At 45.2% G+C, this 18,756-nt stretch overlaps 1 protein-coding gene across 2 annotated transcripts; it reads right to left on the bottom strand.

The window, feature by feature from the left end:
- Nucleotides 1-68: 68 nt before the first annotated feature.
- Nucleotides 69-18,502, bottom strand: WDR91 (WD repeat domain 91). Of its 2 annotated transcripts, XM_051784273.1 has the most exons (15): nt 18,343-18,499; nt 16,440-16,619; nt 15,222-15,428; nt 14,275-14,358; nt 11,999-12,123; nt 10,228-10,405; nt 9,792-9,950; nt 7,593-7,792; nt 6,994-7,144; nt 5,454-5,548; nt 4,970-5,138; nt 4,169-4,277; nt 2,579-2,691; nt 1,615-1,812; nt 69-720 (listed from the first exon to the last, which is right to left on the bottom strand). In XM_051784273.1, the coding sequence occupies exons 1-15, from the start codon at nt 18,463-18,465 to the stop codon at nt 556-558; spliced, it is 2,256 nt and encodes a 751-aa protein (XP_051640233.1). In that variant the 5' UTR covers nt 18,466-18,499; the 3' UTR covers nt 69-555. The 2 variants fall into 2 exon arrangements, with proteins under 2 accessions (XP_051640233.1, XP_051640234.1); XM_051784274.1 differs by lacking the exons at nt 69-720; nt 2,579-2,691 and having other exon boundaries at nt 1,628-1,812; nt 18,343-18,502.
- Between the last annotated feature and the right edge of the window lie 254 nt (nt 18,503-18,756).

The raw sequence follows: 18,756 nt of genomic DNA, 5'->3' as shown, positions 1-18,756 counted from the left end.
GACTCTTGGACATCACTGTCCCAGCCACCCTCCCTGTTTTGCAGCAACAGCTGAACAAAGCACAGATCTCGAGTGCAAGGGAATACTTTCTTTTTATGGAAAAAAAACCAAACAAAAACCAAACTAACAAAATCATAACAACAAATGTTATAGAGAAAGAATATTCTGGCTTTGTGTCAGCCTTTCCAGTTTGAGTCATCTTATCATCATGCACTGTGCTGCCTCATGCTTGCCTCCTCCAGCCTCAGCTTCTTCTGCAGAACCCCTGACATGACTCCAAAAGCCTTCCAGCCACGTGCTACTCAAGACTCCCTGACAGAAGGAAGCCCAGCTGCCATAATGGGTCAGTGGAGACTTATTTTTCAGTGCTGCCACTGATCCAGTCCCATACTGGCATTCTATTGCACAGTGGTTTGGCAAATGTATTTGTCAAGACACAAAAGCTACAATGAGAAGAGGGACTTTGCTTTGCCTTCTCTCCCATGCACTTTGTTCCTGTATAGTTAACACTGTTTTTTTCAAGTCTGTAGTTCTTTCCCTTCAGTACTGTCCAGGTTAAGACTTTTGAGCCAGTAAAGTTGTTAATTTAATCTTCCCATCCATAGAGGCAGTGAGGCAGGTCCCACAGTCCATGGCTGTGCTCCAATCCACTGTGACAACGGGAGCTCGGTGTCCTCCCAGGGAAAGGCAGCTTTCCAGAACCTTTTCTTCACCATTTAACTAAAAGAAGGAAAACGTAAGATTTTAAAGAGGTAAGTTTCTGCAGTGGGGACAATGCATCCAACAAGAGAAGCCAAAGCCTGCTACAGACTCCATATCTGACAGCATGCACAATTAAGCAGAAAACCAGAGAGCTATTGAGATGTGTGTAGCACACATGAGAAAGGAAGTTTCCAGTCTCCCAACAGAAGCACACGTTCTCAAGCAGCTCAGCTTCTGATGTCAGCTGACCTGCAGTAATTGAACAAGGCAGGCTAAGAGCACACACTGATGAGAAACACATAAGCCTAAGCTAAAGCTCATGTTAGTTCAGGTGCCGTGAGTGCCCCAGATGCAAAGTAAAAATTCCATCTAATCTGCTTTGCGATGGCTTATACTCAAGAGAAGGCAAGGGGCATGTGATCAGTAACCATTGTCACTGAGGCACAGAAATTTTGTGTACTTGGAACCATTCAGCCTTACGCTTAATTTAATTTCAGTACAGAGTAAGGGGAGAATCAAGCTGAGTCTAACAAAGCATCAACAAGCACACAAGGCAGATTAAAGATGAGCATCAGTCACAATCACACATTTTGCATTGAACTGGCATGCATCCACATATTAAAAAAATAATTAAAACTTTGCCCTAGGCACTTGGACACTAAGAAAAACTGCCTCAGCTAAACTTTAAGAAGAAGGAGCACACATACTCCAGCTACATACAGAGGACCCAAACACTTGCTAAACACCACACACTGCTAAAATGCACACTGCATGAAACTGAGCAATGACTATCACAGAGCAAGGATGCGTAGGTTCTGCTTGAGAACTTCCAGTGTCTGCTGTTGCACCCTTGTAAATAACAAAATCTTGTATGGATATGTAAGAGTACTCCCCATCACTTCTCAGACTTACCTTAAAAATTACTCCCCCAGTAGAAGAACATGTCAACATATAATTGCCCTCAGAGTCAAAAGCAAAAAGCCGTCCTCGTGGGAACTGGACTTGCTTGTAACCACTGTACCCGGACAGAACAAACGGACCTGTAGCTTCACTGGGAAGGTCATACTCAGACACCTTCAAACCACTTTTGTGAATATTCCACTGAATAAACTAGAATGAGAAAAAGAGATGACAAAAGCCTATAGTGAAATTAACTAGGATCAAAGTAGAGTGGCCATTTGTTGTTTTTAAGCCAAGTGGCTATTCCTCACAAACAGAAGGTGGCCTTTTGACATCTGTATCTAAGTGGCTATATTAATAAAACGCAGGCAGCAAAAGCTGTAAGAGTCCAGGCAAACCTATGCCCTACCTTCCATAAGCACTGCTGCCTATGTGTCCTTCCACACTGCATGCAGTATCCTGGTGAGAATTCACTTTACTCTCCTCATCCAAGGCCCCAAACCTTCAGGCAGGTGGCTCCCTCCCTAAGCTACACCTCTACTGCTGAAGACTGCAGAATTGCAGAAATTGAAACGTTTATTATAAGCAATAGGGAGCTGCTGACAAGGAGATTTATGCAAAGTGGTCAAGGATCTGCTTCCCTATGAATCCCAGATCTCAAATGTGGTGATCTCAGTGGCACAGAAATGTCATCTTCACATGGACTACCTAGGAAGGGGTTGTCACCAACAGTAGGATTTGCAGACAAGGTCCAAGACAGCTCCAGCTCCTAATATACTTTGCAGCCCCTCTCCCTGTAGAGACTGCATGGAAGCAGGGTGCTACTGCAGATTGGGTGGTACCTAAGATTACAGTTAGCAGCCCACAGATCTGAGGTTCTGAGCATATTTTTACTACTATCCCCACCATATGGAGAAGACTCCAGAAGCGATCTCACTGCCAGTAGAAGCTGACAAGTAGGTCACCCACAGCCTACCTTGCCATCCTCGCCTATGCTGTAGACTGTGTTCTCATCATAGCTGAACTCAACGGAGTAGACTTCCCCATCATGTGCCTTCCAGCTCATGGCGCACTCGTGCTGCTGCATATCTAAGGGGAGAACCAGTACTGAACACTTCTTGTACTTACACAGAGCTGAGGTGAAGAGAGAGAGGCCTTTTATGTTCCTAAGGTCTTTGTCCCAGCCCTCTAAACCAGTCGGGGGGAGCCCAATCCAATTCCAGCACCCTGTGCTTATACTCCAGCATATGGCTTCTACTTTGGCCACAAAAATCATTGCCTGTAACTACTCAATTCTTCCTCCAGATTTACAGGGCTGCTCACTGTCAACTGCAGGCATTCTGCATCTAAGCCCCATTGGCACCCCTCCTCCCCTTGTTATCCATCCACCCTCACAGCTGCTGTGAGCTCTGTCCTCCCACAGACCTGGGGCTGCAGCCTCCAGCTAGCACCCGTGCCAGAAGCAGATTCCTCATTCACAGATGAGACAGGCCCAAACTGTCTTTATTAAAAGGTCAGGCTGCAGAGGGCAAAGCCTGAGAAACAGAAATTGCTCAAGGAAGGAGGACTGATATGAAGCCTGTGCCTTCAAATGGAAGGTCACACATTAGTTGCTTTCCTCAAGACTCAGCCTCTAACAGATGTACTGCTATCTGGTATGACCCAAGAACACATGGCTCAAGGGCAAGTTAACTCCCCTCCTCAGCAGGAGAGAAACAACAAATCCAGCTGCACTACCAGGGTCTCCAGACAATATCCTCCAGAAAAAGTTTGTCAATTCACTCCTGAGAGCTACTGTGGAGGGAGAGAAAATAGCTTCCACCCAGATGTTCAGGCATATCTCACAGCTGCCTCTGGGCCAGCAGAAGGGTGCTAAGGGGAGCCAGCTGAGGACTAGGAGCCACCTCACTGCCCAGTGTCACAGAATCATAGAATCATTTAAGTTAGAAAACACCTCCAAGGTCATCCAGCCCAATCATAACCCTAACACTGCCAAGCCCACCACTAAGCCATCTCCCTAAGTGCCACATCTGTACATCTTTTAAATACTTTCAGGGAGTGACTCCAGCACTTTCCTAGGCAGTCTGTTTCAGTGCTTGACAACCATTTTGGTGACTTAAGTTTTCCTAATATCCAATCAAAACTTCCTCTGATGCAGCTTGAAGCTGTTCCCTCTTGTCCTATACCTTGTTACTTGGGAGAACAGACCAACCCCCATCTTTTCAGGTAATTGTAGAAAATAAGGTCTCCCCTGAGTCTCCATCTCTCCAGGCTAAACACCCCCAGCTTCTGCAGCTGCTTCTCATGAGACTTGTGCTCCAGACCTTCCACCAGCTTTGTTTTTGCTCTTTGGACATGTTCCACCCCCACAATATCTTTCCTGCAGTGAGAGGCCCAAAACTGAACACACTGAGCTGCGGCCTCACCAGTGCCAAGTACAGGAGGACAATCACTTCCCTAGTCCTGCAGGCCACACTGTTTGTGATAAAAGCCAGGATGCAAGCCATGGCCACCTGGCCTCACAGCTGCTTATCAACCAACACCCCCAGGTTCTTTTCCACCATACCAAAGAGACGAACAATCCCATCTGCAGCCCCAGTGACCAGCAGGTTGCCATTGTGGTTGAAGGCTGTGCAGTTAATAGCAATGGGCTCAGGCTCCAGGGAGAACTGCAGCTGGAAGGGAAAGTCTGCATTAATGCCAAGAAACAGAGCTAGGGGTGCTGAAGAGCTGATTTCCAGGGGAGGGAGAAAAGACGGTATTTAGTAGCAAGAACTCCTCCGGTTTGGAGCCCTACACCTCTAATGATTACAGACTTCAAGGTTGGCAGTGGCATTTTACTGTGACACTAAACCAGCAATTCACCTCAGCCAAACCACAGCTTTCTTGGCCATGGCCTCAAGACAGCAAAACCAGCTTCTGGCAGGCATTAGCTTGAGTATGTTGCTTTCTCCTACGTGTCAGAGACAGCTCTTCACTTAAAAACAGGGAGGGCAAGGGAAGCAGCAGCAACAAAAACCCTTCAGTATAGCTCAACTAGGAAAAGCCTGAGCAAAGCATCATTCAATCCCACTTGGGATATTTCCAGTCACAAACTGTGCAGGCAGGATAGAAACAAGGCTATGGACTATTTTGAAGAATCCCTTAAAAAATCCAACACACCAATAAAACAAAATAACTTCACTCAAGGTCAGCAGCTACTTACATTATTTATTTTTACCCTGAATGTGATTGAGGAGGAAGGAGGAAAAAGAAGGGTATTGAAAAGAAAGTCAGCATAATATAGAAAGAGGGCTCCTACGCACTGAAACAGAAGATACTCGTTCTCAGCAAGCAGACTGAGAAAAAAAAGAAACCCAGCAAGTACCTGCTGCTTCATCGTCTTAGTGTCCCACAGTAGCAGCTTCCCAGGAACTTGGTTCATGCTTTTGCCCCCAGAGTTGACTACTGAGAAGTCCATGTGGGAGACAAGGCTCTGGGCAGCCGCAGAACAAACAAAAGAGGCACCACTTGGGCTGCAGGCAAGCGAGAGGATCCTGAAACACAGGCACATAGTCTGAATTGCCTCTCTCCAGCAGCTGCCCCGAGCACAACACTCAAATACAACCTCTCCCTTTAAGACCCCACAAGACAGGGTGCACTGTAAAAGAGGGCAGTATTCATGTGCTTAGACAGATTTTGAGTGTCTCCCTTTTAACTGTGCAGTTTTACACTGCTCAGAGACGGACTGTCCTCTGGATGAAGGCAAGATAGTTCTGAAGTTGCAGAAAAGCAGCAGAAACATTGAGACATTCACTGTCAAAAAAACCACCATTTATATTTGTATACAAAAATCAGTATTCCAGAGTTACCTGGGCATGTCTTCATCAATGCTGATTTCGCAGAGATTCTTCTTTGCTTCTGTGTCATAAAGACGAACTGTCCCAACTCCACTGCCAAGCAATAGCTTGAAACCAGCAAGGAGTAGATGGAAAGTGTGTGAGTGAGCAGTACAATGATGCTGTCCAACAACCACCAACACTTACTCAATTTTTTTTCTATTTATGCATTCAGACTAAATTTCACTCCATTAGGGTACACGCTGTCTTCCTGTGCAATCATGCTGAGTAGGACTACCCCAGAGCCACAGAAGCCAGAGTAAAAACACTGCCTTCCCATGAGAAAAAGATCTAATAGGGACCAAGGTGACACAAACACCACTTTCTAGATCATGGCTCAACACTATAGGATGCAAAACATCTATGGAATCTCAATATCTAGGGGAACAAGGAAAGAGAAATTAAGGATTGTTAATTCTGTGCTAAAGAGAAAATCAAGCAGAGGCCATCTCCTTTCATCCATGGGAGAACGAAATCATCCAGAAGGGCTCACACATGCTTTATCAGTGGTGTTACAATTTAAATTAAAATTTAAATCATGGTGGGATGCATCATAAAAGAAAACTAAGCAAGCCAGATCCTTGTCACTTCAGTGCCTAATTTGCTGGTGAATCCCACATGTATTTCTGAAAGAAGAATCTTTCTATTAGCAAGCACGAAATAAATTCCACAAAGCAGAAGAAACATCAACACAACACAACAAGCAAAGTGCAAAAACTGCATGGACAACTTGCTTTCTAAAAGCAAAAAAAAGAAAGAGACAAGCTGTAGCACCAGCTCTTCACAGGTAGCATTTTGGGGTTAGCAAGCAACAGATAGTCCGTGCCAGATTGTAAACAATATTGCCTTCTCACACAGCCCTGTCTCTTTACCAAGGGAGGGCAAGAAACACTAGCAACAGTTCTAGGACTCGGAAGAATGCATATAATTTACGGCTCCTCTCTAGTAACAGAACTAGAGAAAAAGGGCTACAGGAAATATCTAAACTGCCATGTTATTTAAACAAGCTCCAAGCTCCTTATGTACACACAGACCCTCAACTCTTGAGACACCAGTATAAAACTGGCCACGGAGCCCTTTCCACATCTGCAAAAGTAAAATGCCTCCCACCTGTTCCCCCTTCTCTGCTGCTGGCTCAGGGTATGAGTAAATCTCCACAGCTCTCTGCTGCAGGGTTACCACAGAATGTTGTAACAGGTTGCCTCTGCCTGTCTTTACAAGTGGTTGTGTGCTCTGCCTGAAGACAAGCACTTCTGTCCTGTAGCTTTACCCACAATGCAGCTTGGGAACTTCTGTTTCAGGGCCACCTGAAGTGGTGGTGAATTCCTTGCTCAAAACACAGAGTACGCTCCTCACTCTAGCTTTTCTTAAACCATAGAGCCTTTGGATCCCCGTGTCCCACTGAAAGTGGAGACTAACCATTGCCCTGATCTTATCCACAATGCTGCTTTCTAGAAACTAACATGCAACAGCCCCAAATCATCTGCTGCACCTCCACACGCAGACTACTCACCAGCCGATCACGCTTAGTCGCCCATTCCAGAGAGAGCAATGGAGATTTGGAAATGGAGGAAGCTTTAGTTTGCATTATGGGGTTAAAAGACCAGACTTTGATGACCCCATCCACATCCAAGCTGGCCACCCTCCGTCCAGAACAATCAACCCTGTGTGCAGAACAAAACCAATGGGGTATTTTTCTCCCTCCAATTCTTAGATGCAATTAGATATCCCATTAAGCCATCCTTCCCTGGCCATGCACCAGTTCCTTCTGCAGGAGTCAGAACCTCCTTGCACCACTTCCCACTCAGTTCACAGTAACTGGCACAATGAGGCGCATTAAGCTCCAGATGTAAATTAAAATGCCCTTATGCACTACCATCCTGCTTTCCAAGGGAGTTTCTTCCTGGCTAGCATCTCCCAGCCACAAAAATCTCTGTCCATTCTCACTGCACAAGCTACAGGCTATTTTCAGTCACAGCAACCTGACTGCCCTACAGCTGAGAGTACATGCACAATGTGCTGGACAGAAGAGAGGCTGGGAGAAAGAGGCCAACACAGCTGGTCCTTCTGCAGAGGCTTGTACAAGACAGCCCTCTTCTGACAGTCCATTACCTGCAGTACATGATGGATGAATGGTGCTCCCCATACTCCTCCTGGCTCAGGACGATGAAAGGCTGTTCCTGCCGAACTCCCACAGCCTCTGCACTGCTGGTAGGCATTTTGGCTGAAGTCTCTGTTTGCTCAGCATGCAGCTCTGAGGATGGTTCTGTCTCAGCTATGCCAGTATCTGTTTTCTTCTCAGCACTTTGGCCCTAAAGGAAGAAATCCTGTGTGAAATACAAGGAAGCAGCAGCTCCATATCAAGCTCCTCAGCCACCTCAGCCTGCTGGGAGAAAAAAAAAAAGAAGCTGCAACGAAACAGAAGAATTCTCAGCCCAACACTCTTTCTTCCAGGGAATTTTCTGAGCACAAGGATAGTGTGTTGCAGATTTGCACCATGGCCTACTTAGTTGTAGAGTCCCTTATATGCCCCTCCATGTGCCCAGCCATACACTTTCCTGTAAGAATTAAAGGAAACCTCATACCTCAGCCAATATCAGAGGCCCATTTAGATGCCATTAGAGCACAAATTCACAAGTAAATCAAAGTATTTCAAGAAATTCTTGCATTCAGCAATATAAGTTAAGTCCGTATAATATGCAATTAAGCAAATCTGCACAAAATCTCTTGTTGGTTATTAAGCAACAGTGGATGGATTTTCCTCATCTGCCAGAGATTTAGACTGTGTGCACTGGAGCCACCACTGTAGCCAACTGACTGATGACAACAGCAGAGTTGGCACATGAGTCCAAAAGCTTAAAACCCAATCTGACAGAGAAGACAGAACAAATGGAGTTTTAGAAGGTGAAGGCATTTGGATGAGACAAGATCTGCACTGCAGCACATAGAAACGTTAGGAAGCAGCTTAGTCCTCCCTTGCTACCAGAAGGTGAACAAGAAGCAGAAACAGCACATAAGCCAGTAAAACATCTGCAAGCATTCTTTTCTTAAACCATCCTCTGAAAATTAGGTGTCCCAAAATGGTATGGATGGTTTTGAATCCACGTTCCATAACAAATGCTTGCCTCATTTACAGTAGCTTCACATTAGGACCAATGGATCAAACACTGCATAATCAAATAATGTGAAATCACAGAGCTGGAAAAGATTGGGAAACAAATCCAAGAATGATCTCTTAATTAATGTGGGGAGGTAACAACCAATGAATGACACTCGTGAAAGAGGAAGAAACAGCACCACCTTTCATTTTCCTTTTTGTTCACATGCTTTGAGAACAAGAGAAAGCTAAAGAGTATCAAGTTTGCCCAAAAGCACTAGAACCAATTTTTACATAGCCCAAAAAACACTGCCCTAACCTGGAACATCACAGAAAAAGAAAAGTCAAAGGAAACTTATTGGAAAATTGGGCTTTGTAGTTTTCCAACCAATGTTTAGAGCGTTTTGGATGAACAATGAAGAAAAAAAAGTTCTCTCAAGGCCTTGAATGCTGAGTGATGGAGTAACTTAAAGCAGTGCTCCCACACACAGAACAGCCACACATACTGGCCAACAGGACACAGTCCCTAAGCACTGTCTCTCCCCCAAGGCAGTGTCTCCTATAGCCAAAATAAACATGGCTGAGATGTTGCCATCATTCCTCCTGTGCTCTGTATTCTTTAACAACATGGCTGCTGAAAGCCGTACAACACACAGGTGAACAGAAGGGGTCTGCTGACCTTCAGCAGTCAAATTCCAGGACACAGTTTTATTATTTCATTAGATCTGAAAGCAGGGCACACTCCCAGGCAAAACTGCAACATGAAGTGCAATAAGCTCCAAAAAGAAAACATTGCTAGGAAAGATGTTTCCACTCCTGTCCAGGAAAACTTTCTATCAGCTTTCATCTATCCCACACAGAGCCTGCACAAATCTGCATAAGAATGCAAAGAAAGAGAACTCACTTGGGCAGGATGGATGGGCCAAGTCCATTGCTACTGAAAAATGAGGATTTTAGCAAGGAATTTGAACACAGCCATTAAGGTGAATGAAACATACTGCCCTCAGGATCAAGCTGTTGAAAAAGATCATGACAAAAGACAACTCTTCTTCCATTTGAAATTGGACTTGATTAACCACAGATATTAACCTTTGATACGGTTAGTTCCGAGTAGCAATTCAGAAGCTTAAGGGAAACACTTGCACTTGCTTTACCACTTAGTTTTACAGAAATACCAGCCTTCTGCTTCCCAGCCTTGCAGTGTTGACCAGTACCTGGAAAGTTCCTTTTGACAGCAGCTCCTTCCTTTCCTTCCCATGCTCTTGCAAGCGCTTCTGCCGCTGCTGCAGGGAACTTGATTCGCCTGAGACTAAACCACTGAAGTGACTCTTCCCATCCTTAGAGCTCACTGTTCCTTCTTTTCCTTTGGCACTCTGGAAGGCAGAGAAACAACTAAGCAACGTTATGCTTGTGCTATGCTGCAGAACAAAGAGCAAAAGAGGCAGCAAAGAAATCAAGCACCTGCAAAGGCTCCACAAGCCCACAGAAAACAGTAGCTGTTCTTGTGCTGCATTCAGGTCCAGCATATATTGCAAGGCAGGAAAGGACATTTCATTTTTTCAGGTGGAAGTAAAAGCTTGGAGCAGTGCCATGCAGCAAGTTAACTCCTTGGATACTGAGCAACTTTCAGTGAACACAGCTGATAATTACCTGGTGATTTGTTGGTTCTTTCTTCCCTAGCAGCATACTGCCAGTCTGCGTTGGAGAAGCCCCACTTGGATGGGCTGGTCTGGAAGGCCCCTTTTTACTTTGGGAGAGAAAAGTAGACAAAAAGCCTCCCCGGGACTGAAGAGAATGTGCTGTACTCCTCTGATTGCAGGTCATATCACTAATGAAAAAAAAAGAAAAAAAAAATAGAACATGAAGTGTAGCCAGGCAACCTGATCAAAGACCACCCAGCAAGTGAAGCTGTTTGAACCACTTGAAGACAGATGTTCATTTCCAAGCCAGAGGACCACTATGCATTAAAAAACTGTTTGAAAACATCCTGTTAGTACCTGGAGTAGATCATTTTAATTCCCGTAACCAAAAGCTTACTTCTTAGAGATGCCACCGAGATAGTGGGATCAACTGTTGTTGAATCCCCGGTAGAGCCACCTAAAACTCCATCCACACCATCTGGTTAGTTTAGAAATACCCTAAGGGAAAGGCAGGGGAATCCAGATTTCTGAAGAACCTGTTCAGCTGGGATTCCCAAATCAATGTTTCTACTTTGAGAAACATTCAGTATCCAGTGTTTCATTAAACACCCTTAGACAGGTGTTCAGCAAGTGGTGTTAAACAATTTTACAGCAGGCTTTCAACATCTCAGTATCTGGACCCAAAGCAAGCGAGAGAGTTTGTAATCATTTCTATAATTACAAACACCTCCCTTCTCAGTCCACAATGCCAAGAGCAGCAGCTGCTTCCCAGACCATAACTATCTGATCTCACTCTGCTACAGCTTCCTCTGAGAGCAGTGTGGCAGCAAGGGGAAGGGGAATACAATAATCTTCACTGTGTCTATCCACTCTTCAAGGAAGGAACTGTTCTACCAAAAGCTGGGCTTTGGGTTGAGCAGAGACATGAAAATAAGCAACCAGAACTGGCTCCCAGACAGCTGCATGCACAAGAAATACTGCTTCTTAGGCAAGTTTTTCTAATACAAATGAACAAAAATTAATATGGGAATAAATAATCCCATCCCTCACGTCACACTCCCCCACATGTGCAGATAGCATTGGGGCTTTCCACACAGTTAAAAAAACATAACAGAAACTAAACTCTGTAGCCTGTCCTCTGTAAGGAGTGCAGAGCAATTATCAAGATAGTTCAATAGACACTTAAGTCTATTTAATCAGACTGCTTTTAGACTAAAACACTTTGTGTGTGGTATCTGCTACAACTGTTGACAGTTGTCACTGTCAACAGGATAATTTGATCAATCCTCTTCCCATCTGAATACAAGTGAAAGAAGCACATGAGAAAGTCAAAGCCCCAGTGTTACTAATAACCTGTAGCTGAGCTACATATTCTTTCAGATCCTTTTAAAGCAAGAAAAAAACCCCTCAGTAACACGGTGAATCCAAACGCACAGATTTGCCTTGCCTGAGAATATACTGGGGGCAAAACAGAGTTTAAATAAAAACTAAACAAGGTGTATCATTGTATATGTTGCCTAGTTTCCAAGATAGGTATCAACAGATGCAGCCACAGAACACACTTTTAACTGCAGCAAGTTTATGGGGAATTCTGCACATAACTGAGCCTCATAGAACAAAAACTCCCCCATTAAATCCACTTAGGTTACCAGATTTTCTGCCTTGATGTATTTCTGCCTTGATTCCCGGGGCAGGGAACAAGGAAATGACCCTCCAGGATCCTCCCTGACATAACGAAGGCAGCAGAGCCTGTCCCCACCTCTTCCCCTGTAGGCACTCACAGCTCAGAGTCTCCTAGTCGATCCATGTTGGCCACATATGCAGGCAGCTTGTGGTGCACAACTGCTTGTTCCACTTCCAGTTCTTCTTTTTTCACACGGGAGGATTCAGCCTGCAGAGCAAACAGCTAGAACAAGAGAGAAGAGCCAACTAAACAGAAGGTCACTGAGATTCACCTTCTTCCTACCCACTGAGGTTGTTTACTCCTTTTATTTCAACAGCCTTGGAAGGGTGGAAGGGTGGGGAAGGAAGAAAATTGCTCTGACCGGCTGAGCACTACATTAGTTTGAGTAGTCAAAACAATCAGTACTTTACACATGTGAAACCAGAGCCTACTTAAAACCCTTCACTCCTCTCCCTGGGCTGTTGCTCTGGGAACATTAATGGTGCTGGGAAACGAAGAGCCAGGAAGGGCAGAGCTGACCAGTCACTCTCCATGCAGGCAGTTTAAGGCCAGGGCAGTGCATGTGACAGGCAGTAATGATGTACGGGCACGGAGCCTAGAAGGTAATCTTCGTCCCACACCAAGGGTTTGGAGAACTGGTGAACTAGCAGGGCTCACCAAGGTCAACACCACCAGGTCACCCTGAAATCCAGCTCCATATCCTGTGCATCTCCTTCTCAAGCATGACAGTGAAATTTATCTCCATGTTATGGAGAAAGAAACATTTTTGGGTTTCCCCTTTAGCAGAGAGGAACCTCAGGATGCAGCTTTCTGCGACAGACATGCTTTATGCCTGTGACTCATTCACATGAAGAGTTCCTCAGGCTCTTGTGTTTCTCTACATTTGTTTTTCAGATATAATTCTTCTTTTTCCTTTTATCATAGTATTTAAGGAACAAAACTACAAGAAGAAAAATGAGTTTGTTATTCATGTATTTGCATTGTTTCAACAGTGTAAAACAGAATTTAAACCTGCCTTCCGTAGGTAGTTGCTTCCTTTTCTGACCTGAGCAGTTCTCCAACAGGGAAACCCTTGTTTTAACTCTGCCTATTTGTCAGAGGACCCTTATCCAGACTGTAAATTATATCAATCAACATGCCAAACACAAACCATAGCTTTAATTTCACTAAGAGTACAGAATGCAAAATTGGAGGAAATAGAAGAGCTGTTTCAAAACATACCTTATGCTGCCATCCCTATTCACTGAGCATCTTTGCAGAACCCTTCCACTAACTCTGTACAGTACACAGTGACAAACCTCGCTTTTCTTTCACAAAAAAAAAGCCTCCTTTTTGAAATCAATTATTCTATTTTACTTCAACATTTTTAGGACAGTGTCGAACAGCTACTGAAACAGCTGAAACAGGAAGCACAACATACAACAGTGTTTTGTAACATGGGAGGTAAAGCACAAAACTGACTTTACTCAAGTATTCATACAGAAAGAGCTTTAACTTTGGTATGTTTGAGGAAGTGAAACTGAAGTTCTGCTTACATGAATAAGGCTTCCTACTTGTATGTGATCATCCACATATGATCTGTAGTTTAGAAAGTTCTTAAACTGCAGATTTCATGAATCTCTCTAACAGGAAGTTATACTGGGGAATGACTGACCCATGTTACATATTCTTACACCCTCTCTTCTAAGTATCTGCTGATACTGCCTAAAATAAGACATGGGGATGAGCAACATTTTCTCTGAACTGATGGACCCTTCTCATGGTTTCCTGTAAGGTCTAGAGTTGGGAAACAGACATTCACAACATTTCCATTAGTTGATCTAAATTGCTTTAAGTGTACATCAAATATGGTGAAGTGGTCATTTTAGAAGTAACAGTTTCTGTCTCTTTGCCAGAATTTACTGCCCATTTCTATTGCTTCTATTGCTCTATCAGCTAAAATCTGGAAATGACTAAATACTATTCACAAGTGTCCATGCAAAATCAGCGATATATCCCTTCCAACACATTCTATATTTCTACAATATGCACCCTTAACCTGCCACTAGTTTCACATTGTCTCGACTTTGCAGCATAGCAGAAAAGGAGTTAGAATAGTATCCAGCCACCTATCAGACAGCACAGGGACGGGGACTGTCACGTCCATCAGAGGGACAGGAATACCCTAAACAGACAATTCACAGTATGATCACAACCCTAAGTTTGCTGGAGACAATTGAAATATAAATCAAAATATAACAAAGGATTTAACAATCTGCCTTAGAATAACTGCACTGAACTGAACAGTTAGTATGTCCTTGAATGGGTGGAACCAATTTTACAAAACTCACAGCATCACACAGTCAGCAGCTAAAGAGTGACCTCAGTTCTGACCTTATGCCGCAGCGATTCATTTTCTTCTTGTATGAGACTGCTCCTGAGACATTCAGCTTCAAAGTTCAGTATGACTGGAACCGGTAAGGAATGTTAAAGAAAATCAAGGCACGAACTTGTGAGCACCTGGTTTAATTCTAAAAGCCAGCACTCCATACCAGCCATTTGCCTGTAAAAACAAAGCTGCCCAGTCCATACAACTAGCAATAAGTATGCGCACGACCAGAAGATTAGCAACAGCTTAGTTACCGAGTCAACTTTGTACTTTGCTGTTGCACAAACTATTTCACATGGACTTTGTAAGGATTTTTAGATTATTCCTTTTTACAGTCAGAGCTGGAAGACAAGACAGGTTATGTTACTGCTTTACTGTACACTGAAGAAACAGTTCATGATGAGCTGTATTCCAGCCACAGTGTAAGCCTGCCCATCAGCAAACACATAAGGCCAGAACTCTGTAGTGTGAGGTAAAAACTTCTGCCAACAATTAACTGCCCTATTGTAGTGAGCTGTCACTAGACAATGTTGTGAACATAATGTACCCAGAGAAGAGTCTAACAGAAGATGCCAGAATAGTTATGGACTATGACCCACGGGTGCATGCCTGTTTTGTACTATGTCAAGCAAAGAGTAAAAGCATTTCAGAACAAGGTGTGCGCAAGATTTCTAGTCACTAGGACAGGGCTGCATAAGCAACAATCACAGTTGTTTGTGCCCAGGGAATGTAACATATCATCAGATAATTGAGCAATAACTATTCCAACATCCTCTGGTAAACACCAGCTTCCTATTAAGTCTTGGCTGTTTTAAACAATCACCTGAAAGCAGCAGGTTCTGTAATACTACACTGGTATACAGGTTCTGTAATACTACATTCTCGGCATCACTGTTAACAGTATAACACCATGGCAAGGGAGATTTAACTATTAGTTGCAAAAAAGGATATGCATGCACTGAAATAAGACACTCAGGAAGTTGTGCAGAGACACGATAAATGTATCTGCCCACTGGCGGGAGAAATAGGTAGCGAAGGTGGGGTTGGAGTCTGGGGCAGGGAGGAAGGGCAGGACAAACCAATCCTTCCACTCCACCTGGTTCTGGAGCTCGGAGGCCTGCTTGAGGAAAAACTCCTGCGCCTTGTCATTGCGGCCATTCTGAAACACAGCAAGAAGAAAAGGGCTCACACTTCTATTAATGCTGTCAGATTAGGTCTAGGGATACTTGCTCTCTATTATGTTCTGCTATGAACACAATAACAACTACTTTCACCACCTGACACAGCAAGTGGCTAGAGTTAAGAGATTCACAAGGGAACAAAAGAATCTCAAATACGCTACGAGAAGCTCACAAATACACTTAATCCAACCTTCTTTCTAGTCACCACAATCTTGTTTAAAGGTTGAGACAAATCAAACTAAACACGCTGATCTCCAATTAAACCACTGCAGATTGTGCACTGACATAAGACATGAGCGTTCATACTCAGGACCAAAGTATACATCAAATTACTCAAGCCTACAGCAGATGTAACCTGAAAAGGTTTCCATCTGATACATTATTCAGACAGGGCTGTCACACCTCAGAGTAAGCACACGGCAAAATAAAATACGAAAAAATGCACTTCTAGATTTTGATTCCTCCACCAACACCAATCAAGATTTTCAGTCAGGGACTGGAATCAAGGAGGAAGAATCAAGGGGAAAATATATTCCATTGACTTTCCCAGGGTTTCAGTAAATTAATCTCTGTTCCATTTTAAGCTCATTATTTTCTTTTCTATTGAAAGCAAGCAAAAAGATATTAATTTTCTCTCCCACATTTCCTTGTACCAATTTGAACCTTGTGATCTCTGCCAGTATCCAAGTTATCAACAGAGGCTAAGCAAGACTGAGTTAGCATCCTTCTGAGGGGAACTTGCCTTCACGTCAGACTGTGAACATCTTGCTCTCAGCTAACTGTGTTTCCCCCTCGCCCGAGTTTCCCTGTCCTTCACACAAGCTTGTCATGTGAGACTGCATCAACCTCGTTACTACACTACTGACCACAACACATGAATTGCTTGCTCCTTACCCACCAGGCCTGTCAGAGGCTCACAAGAGCAGTTTACTCTCTGGTTTCAGAGACCAGGATCTTGATAAAAGAGAAGCCTAAAGATCAAACACTACCTGAATAGCATGGACAAGGTAGTATCGGAATAAGCTGGTTTTGAGCTTGTTCACCGTTGGCCGGTACACGTCTTCCAAACGGCTGAAAAGGCGTCGGTCCAGATAACTCCAGTAATCCCGCAGGGCAGCCAGGTCGTAGCTCTGAACGAACTGCTGCAGCTGGTCCACTATCTTATCCACCTAAAGAGGGCAAAACGGAGAAGACTGAAATCATTGAGGGCTCTTGCAGCACAAGAGACTTTCTGTAACTCAGTGCTGAGAAGTTTTAACTGCATAAGTGGTACAATCCAACACTTATGCATTAGCCATTTTCCTAATCCTGGAAACACTGCATTTTGTATTGGCATTCTTCCACCCTGCAGCACTTTCCAAATAAAAGAAAAAGAAACATGACAGAACATAGACAAACAGATTTTCACAGAAATATCACATTTTGTTAAGCCCAGTTGAGAGGGTTCTTTGCAAGTAAGCAAAACTTTCCACTGCTTTGAAAAGTCACTTGATAATGAAAAAGTAATAACGGGATCAAATGTTGAAAACTCAAGTGCAGTATATGAAAAAAATAGCATTATTTTTAGACTAAAAGGAAAAACACCCCTACATTTAGCCAATAGAAAGAGGAAGTCAGTTTTGTTGTATTGCAATCTTTGAAGTACCTTTATCTTTAATAATTTCATCTACTAACAAGGTAGGCGTAAAATTTTGCAAAAGGATTTTTTTATTATGATGTCCTTCTGAAAATAATTTCTGCAATATGAATAAGGAAGAATGGTGGTGTGGGAATAGATTTTTTGTTCAGTGACTTCTGATGGCCAAGAGAGGTAACAGGAAAAAAAACCAACCGTGTACCCTGCATAAAATTAAACTGAATTTGTTTAATATGTGGTTTGCTCTCCCCTCATCAGTTAATGTTTCAGGACATCATTCAACTTCTATCTCTGTGGCTTCCTACAGATAAATGAAACTGAAGTTTGTGACCCCAGCAGTTCCTTCTTGGACAATAATTCCAGTTAAGTCAACTGTCTGACAATCTCTAAACATTAGCAAAGTGCTAGTGTTTTAAAAATAAAAGCAACATGCTTTATGAATAAAAGTAGTGGCTGGATTGCTGGTTAAAGAAAAATCTGACTGTTCAAAGCATTACAGTCAGTGCTCAGACCTGCTGTTACACGAACATGCAGCTCGCATAATAGACTGAAACTATTTTTGACACTGGCAAATTCTGTGCCAACTTCCACACGTTTGTCTAGGTAGCTGGTGCTTGAGACACACAAACTAAGAAGCAGAGCTGTAATGCCGCTGGACAAGAATCTCATGACCAAGAAAAGATCCAGGCAAAGAGATGTCTTCCTGCCGCTGCCCTCGCAGTACGCGGATCTCCTCTGTTCCCCTCGACTCGAAGCCGAAAACCCCCCGGTGGGTTGCCAGTCGGACAGACGGCAGTTCTGGGCGGGCCAGGCTGACCACCGGCGGGGGCGGCTGGCCGGGAACTGTGCTCCCTGACTGGGAAGCCAGGCGAGGAGATGAAAACCGCTGTCCTGCGCTAACGCCGCTCCGGAGCCACGCAGGAGGGGAGCCTTCCCCCTGCTGAAGTGCCCCGCCGGTCCCCAGCGCGCACACAGGCGGCGGCCGGGCGGGCCGGGCGGCTCCGAGGACGGGGGTCCCTCTGCGCGGCCGGCCCGGCCCCGCCACCCAGCCCAGTCCAGCCCGCCGGGGCGGGGCCGGCCGCTCCGGCGGGAGGCGCGGGGGCTCCGAGAGCCGCCCCGCCGCCGTCAGGCCCGCTGCCCTCGCCCAGCCCCGGGGAGCGCGGAGAGGCGCCCGCGGCCTGCCCGGGGACCGCGTCCTCCCCGGGGGCACCCGCGCCCAGCGCCCCGCCGGGAACGGGGACACGGCCGCCGCTCACCCGGAAACCTTTCTCCCGATCCGCCTTGATCTCAGCGTCCAGCTGCTTCAGGGTGGCGGTAAAGCCGCGGAAGAGCAGATAGTCCCGCACCAGCTCGTCCGTGCGCTCCGCCGCCGCCGCCATAGGGACCCCGCGGCGCCGCCGCTCCGCCCGTGGGCGGGGTGGGGCGGGGCGGGCAGGGCCCGGCCCTGCGCGGTGAGGACTACAGCTCCCAGCATGCCTTGCCCGCCCTCCTTTTCCCGCCTGTTCCCTGCCCCTCTTCCCTCCCCACCGGGGCTCGGAGCCCGCGTTTTTTCCGCCTTCTGATTGGCCGCCGTCCGGCGCGGCTGCGTCGCGATTGGCCGTTGGCCACGTGTGGCTCATGTTGCCTGGCGCTCGCGGCAGAGGCGCGGCGGCCGAGGGCTGCTCCGGGCG

This window comes from Manacus candei, unplaced genomic scaffold (genome assembly GCF_025592945.1).
Source record: "Manacus candei isolate 608988 ecotype Guabito, Panama unplaced genomic scaffold, ASM2559294v1 h1tg000018l, whole genome shotgun sequence".
Taxonomy (NCBI): domain Eukaryota; kingdom Metazoa; phylum Chordata; class Aves; order Passeriformes; family Pipridae; genus Manacus; species Manacus candei.
The sequence above is the reverse complement of the archived record's forward strand: the minus strand, read 5'-3'. Positions and strand labels throughout refer to the sequence as shown.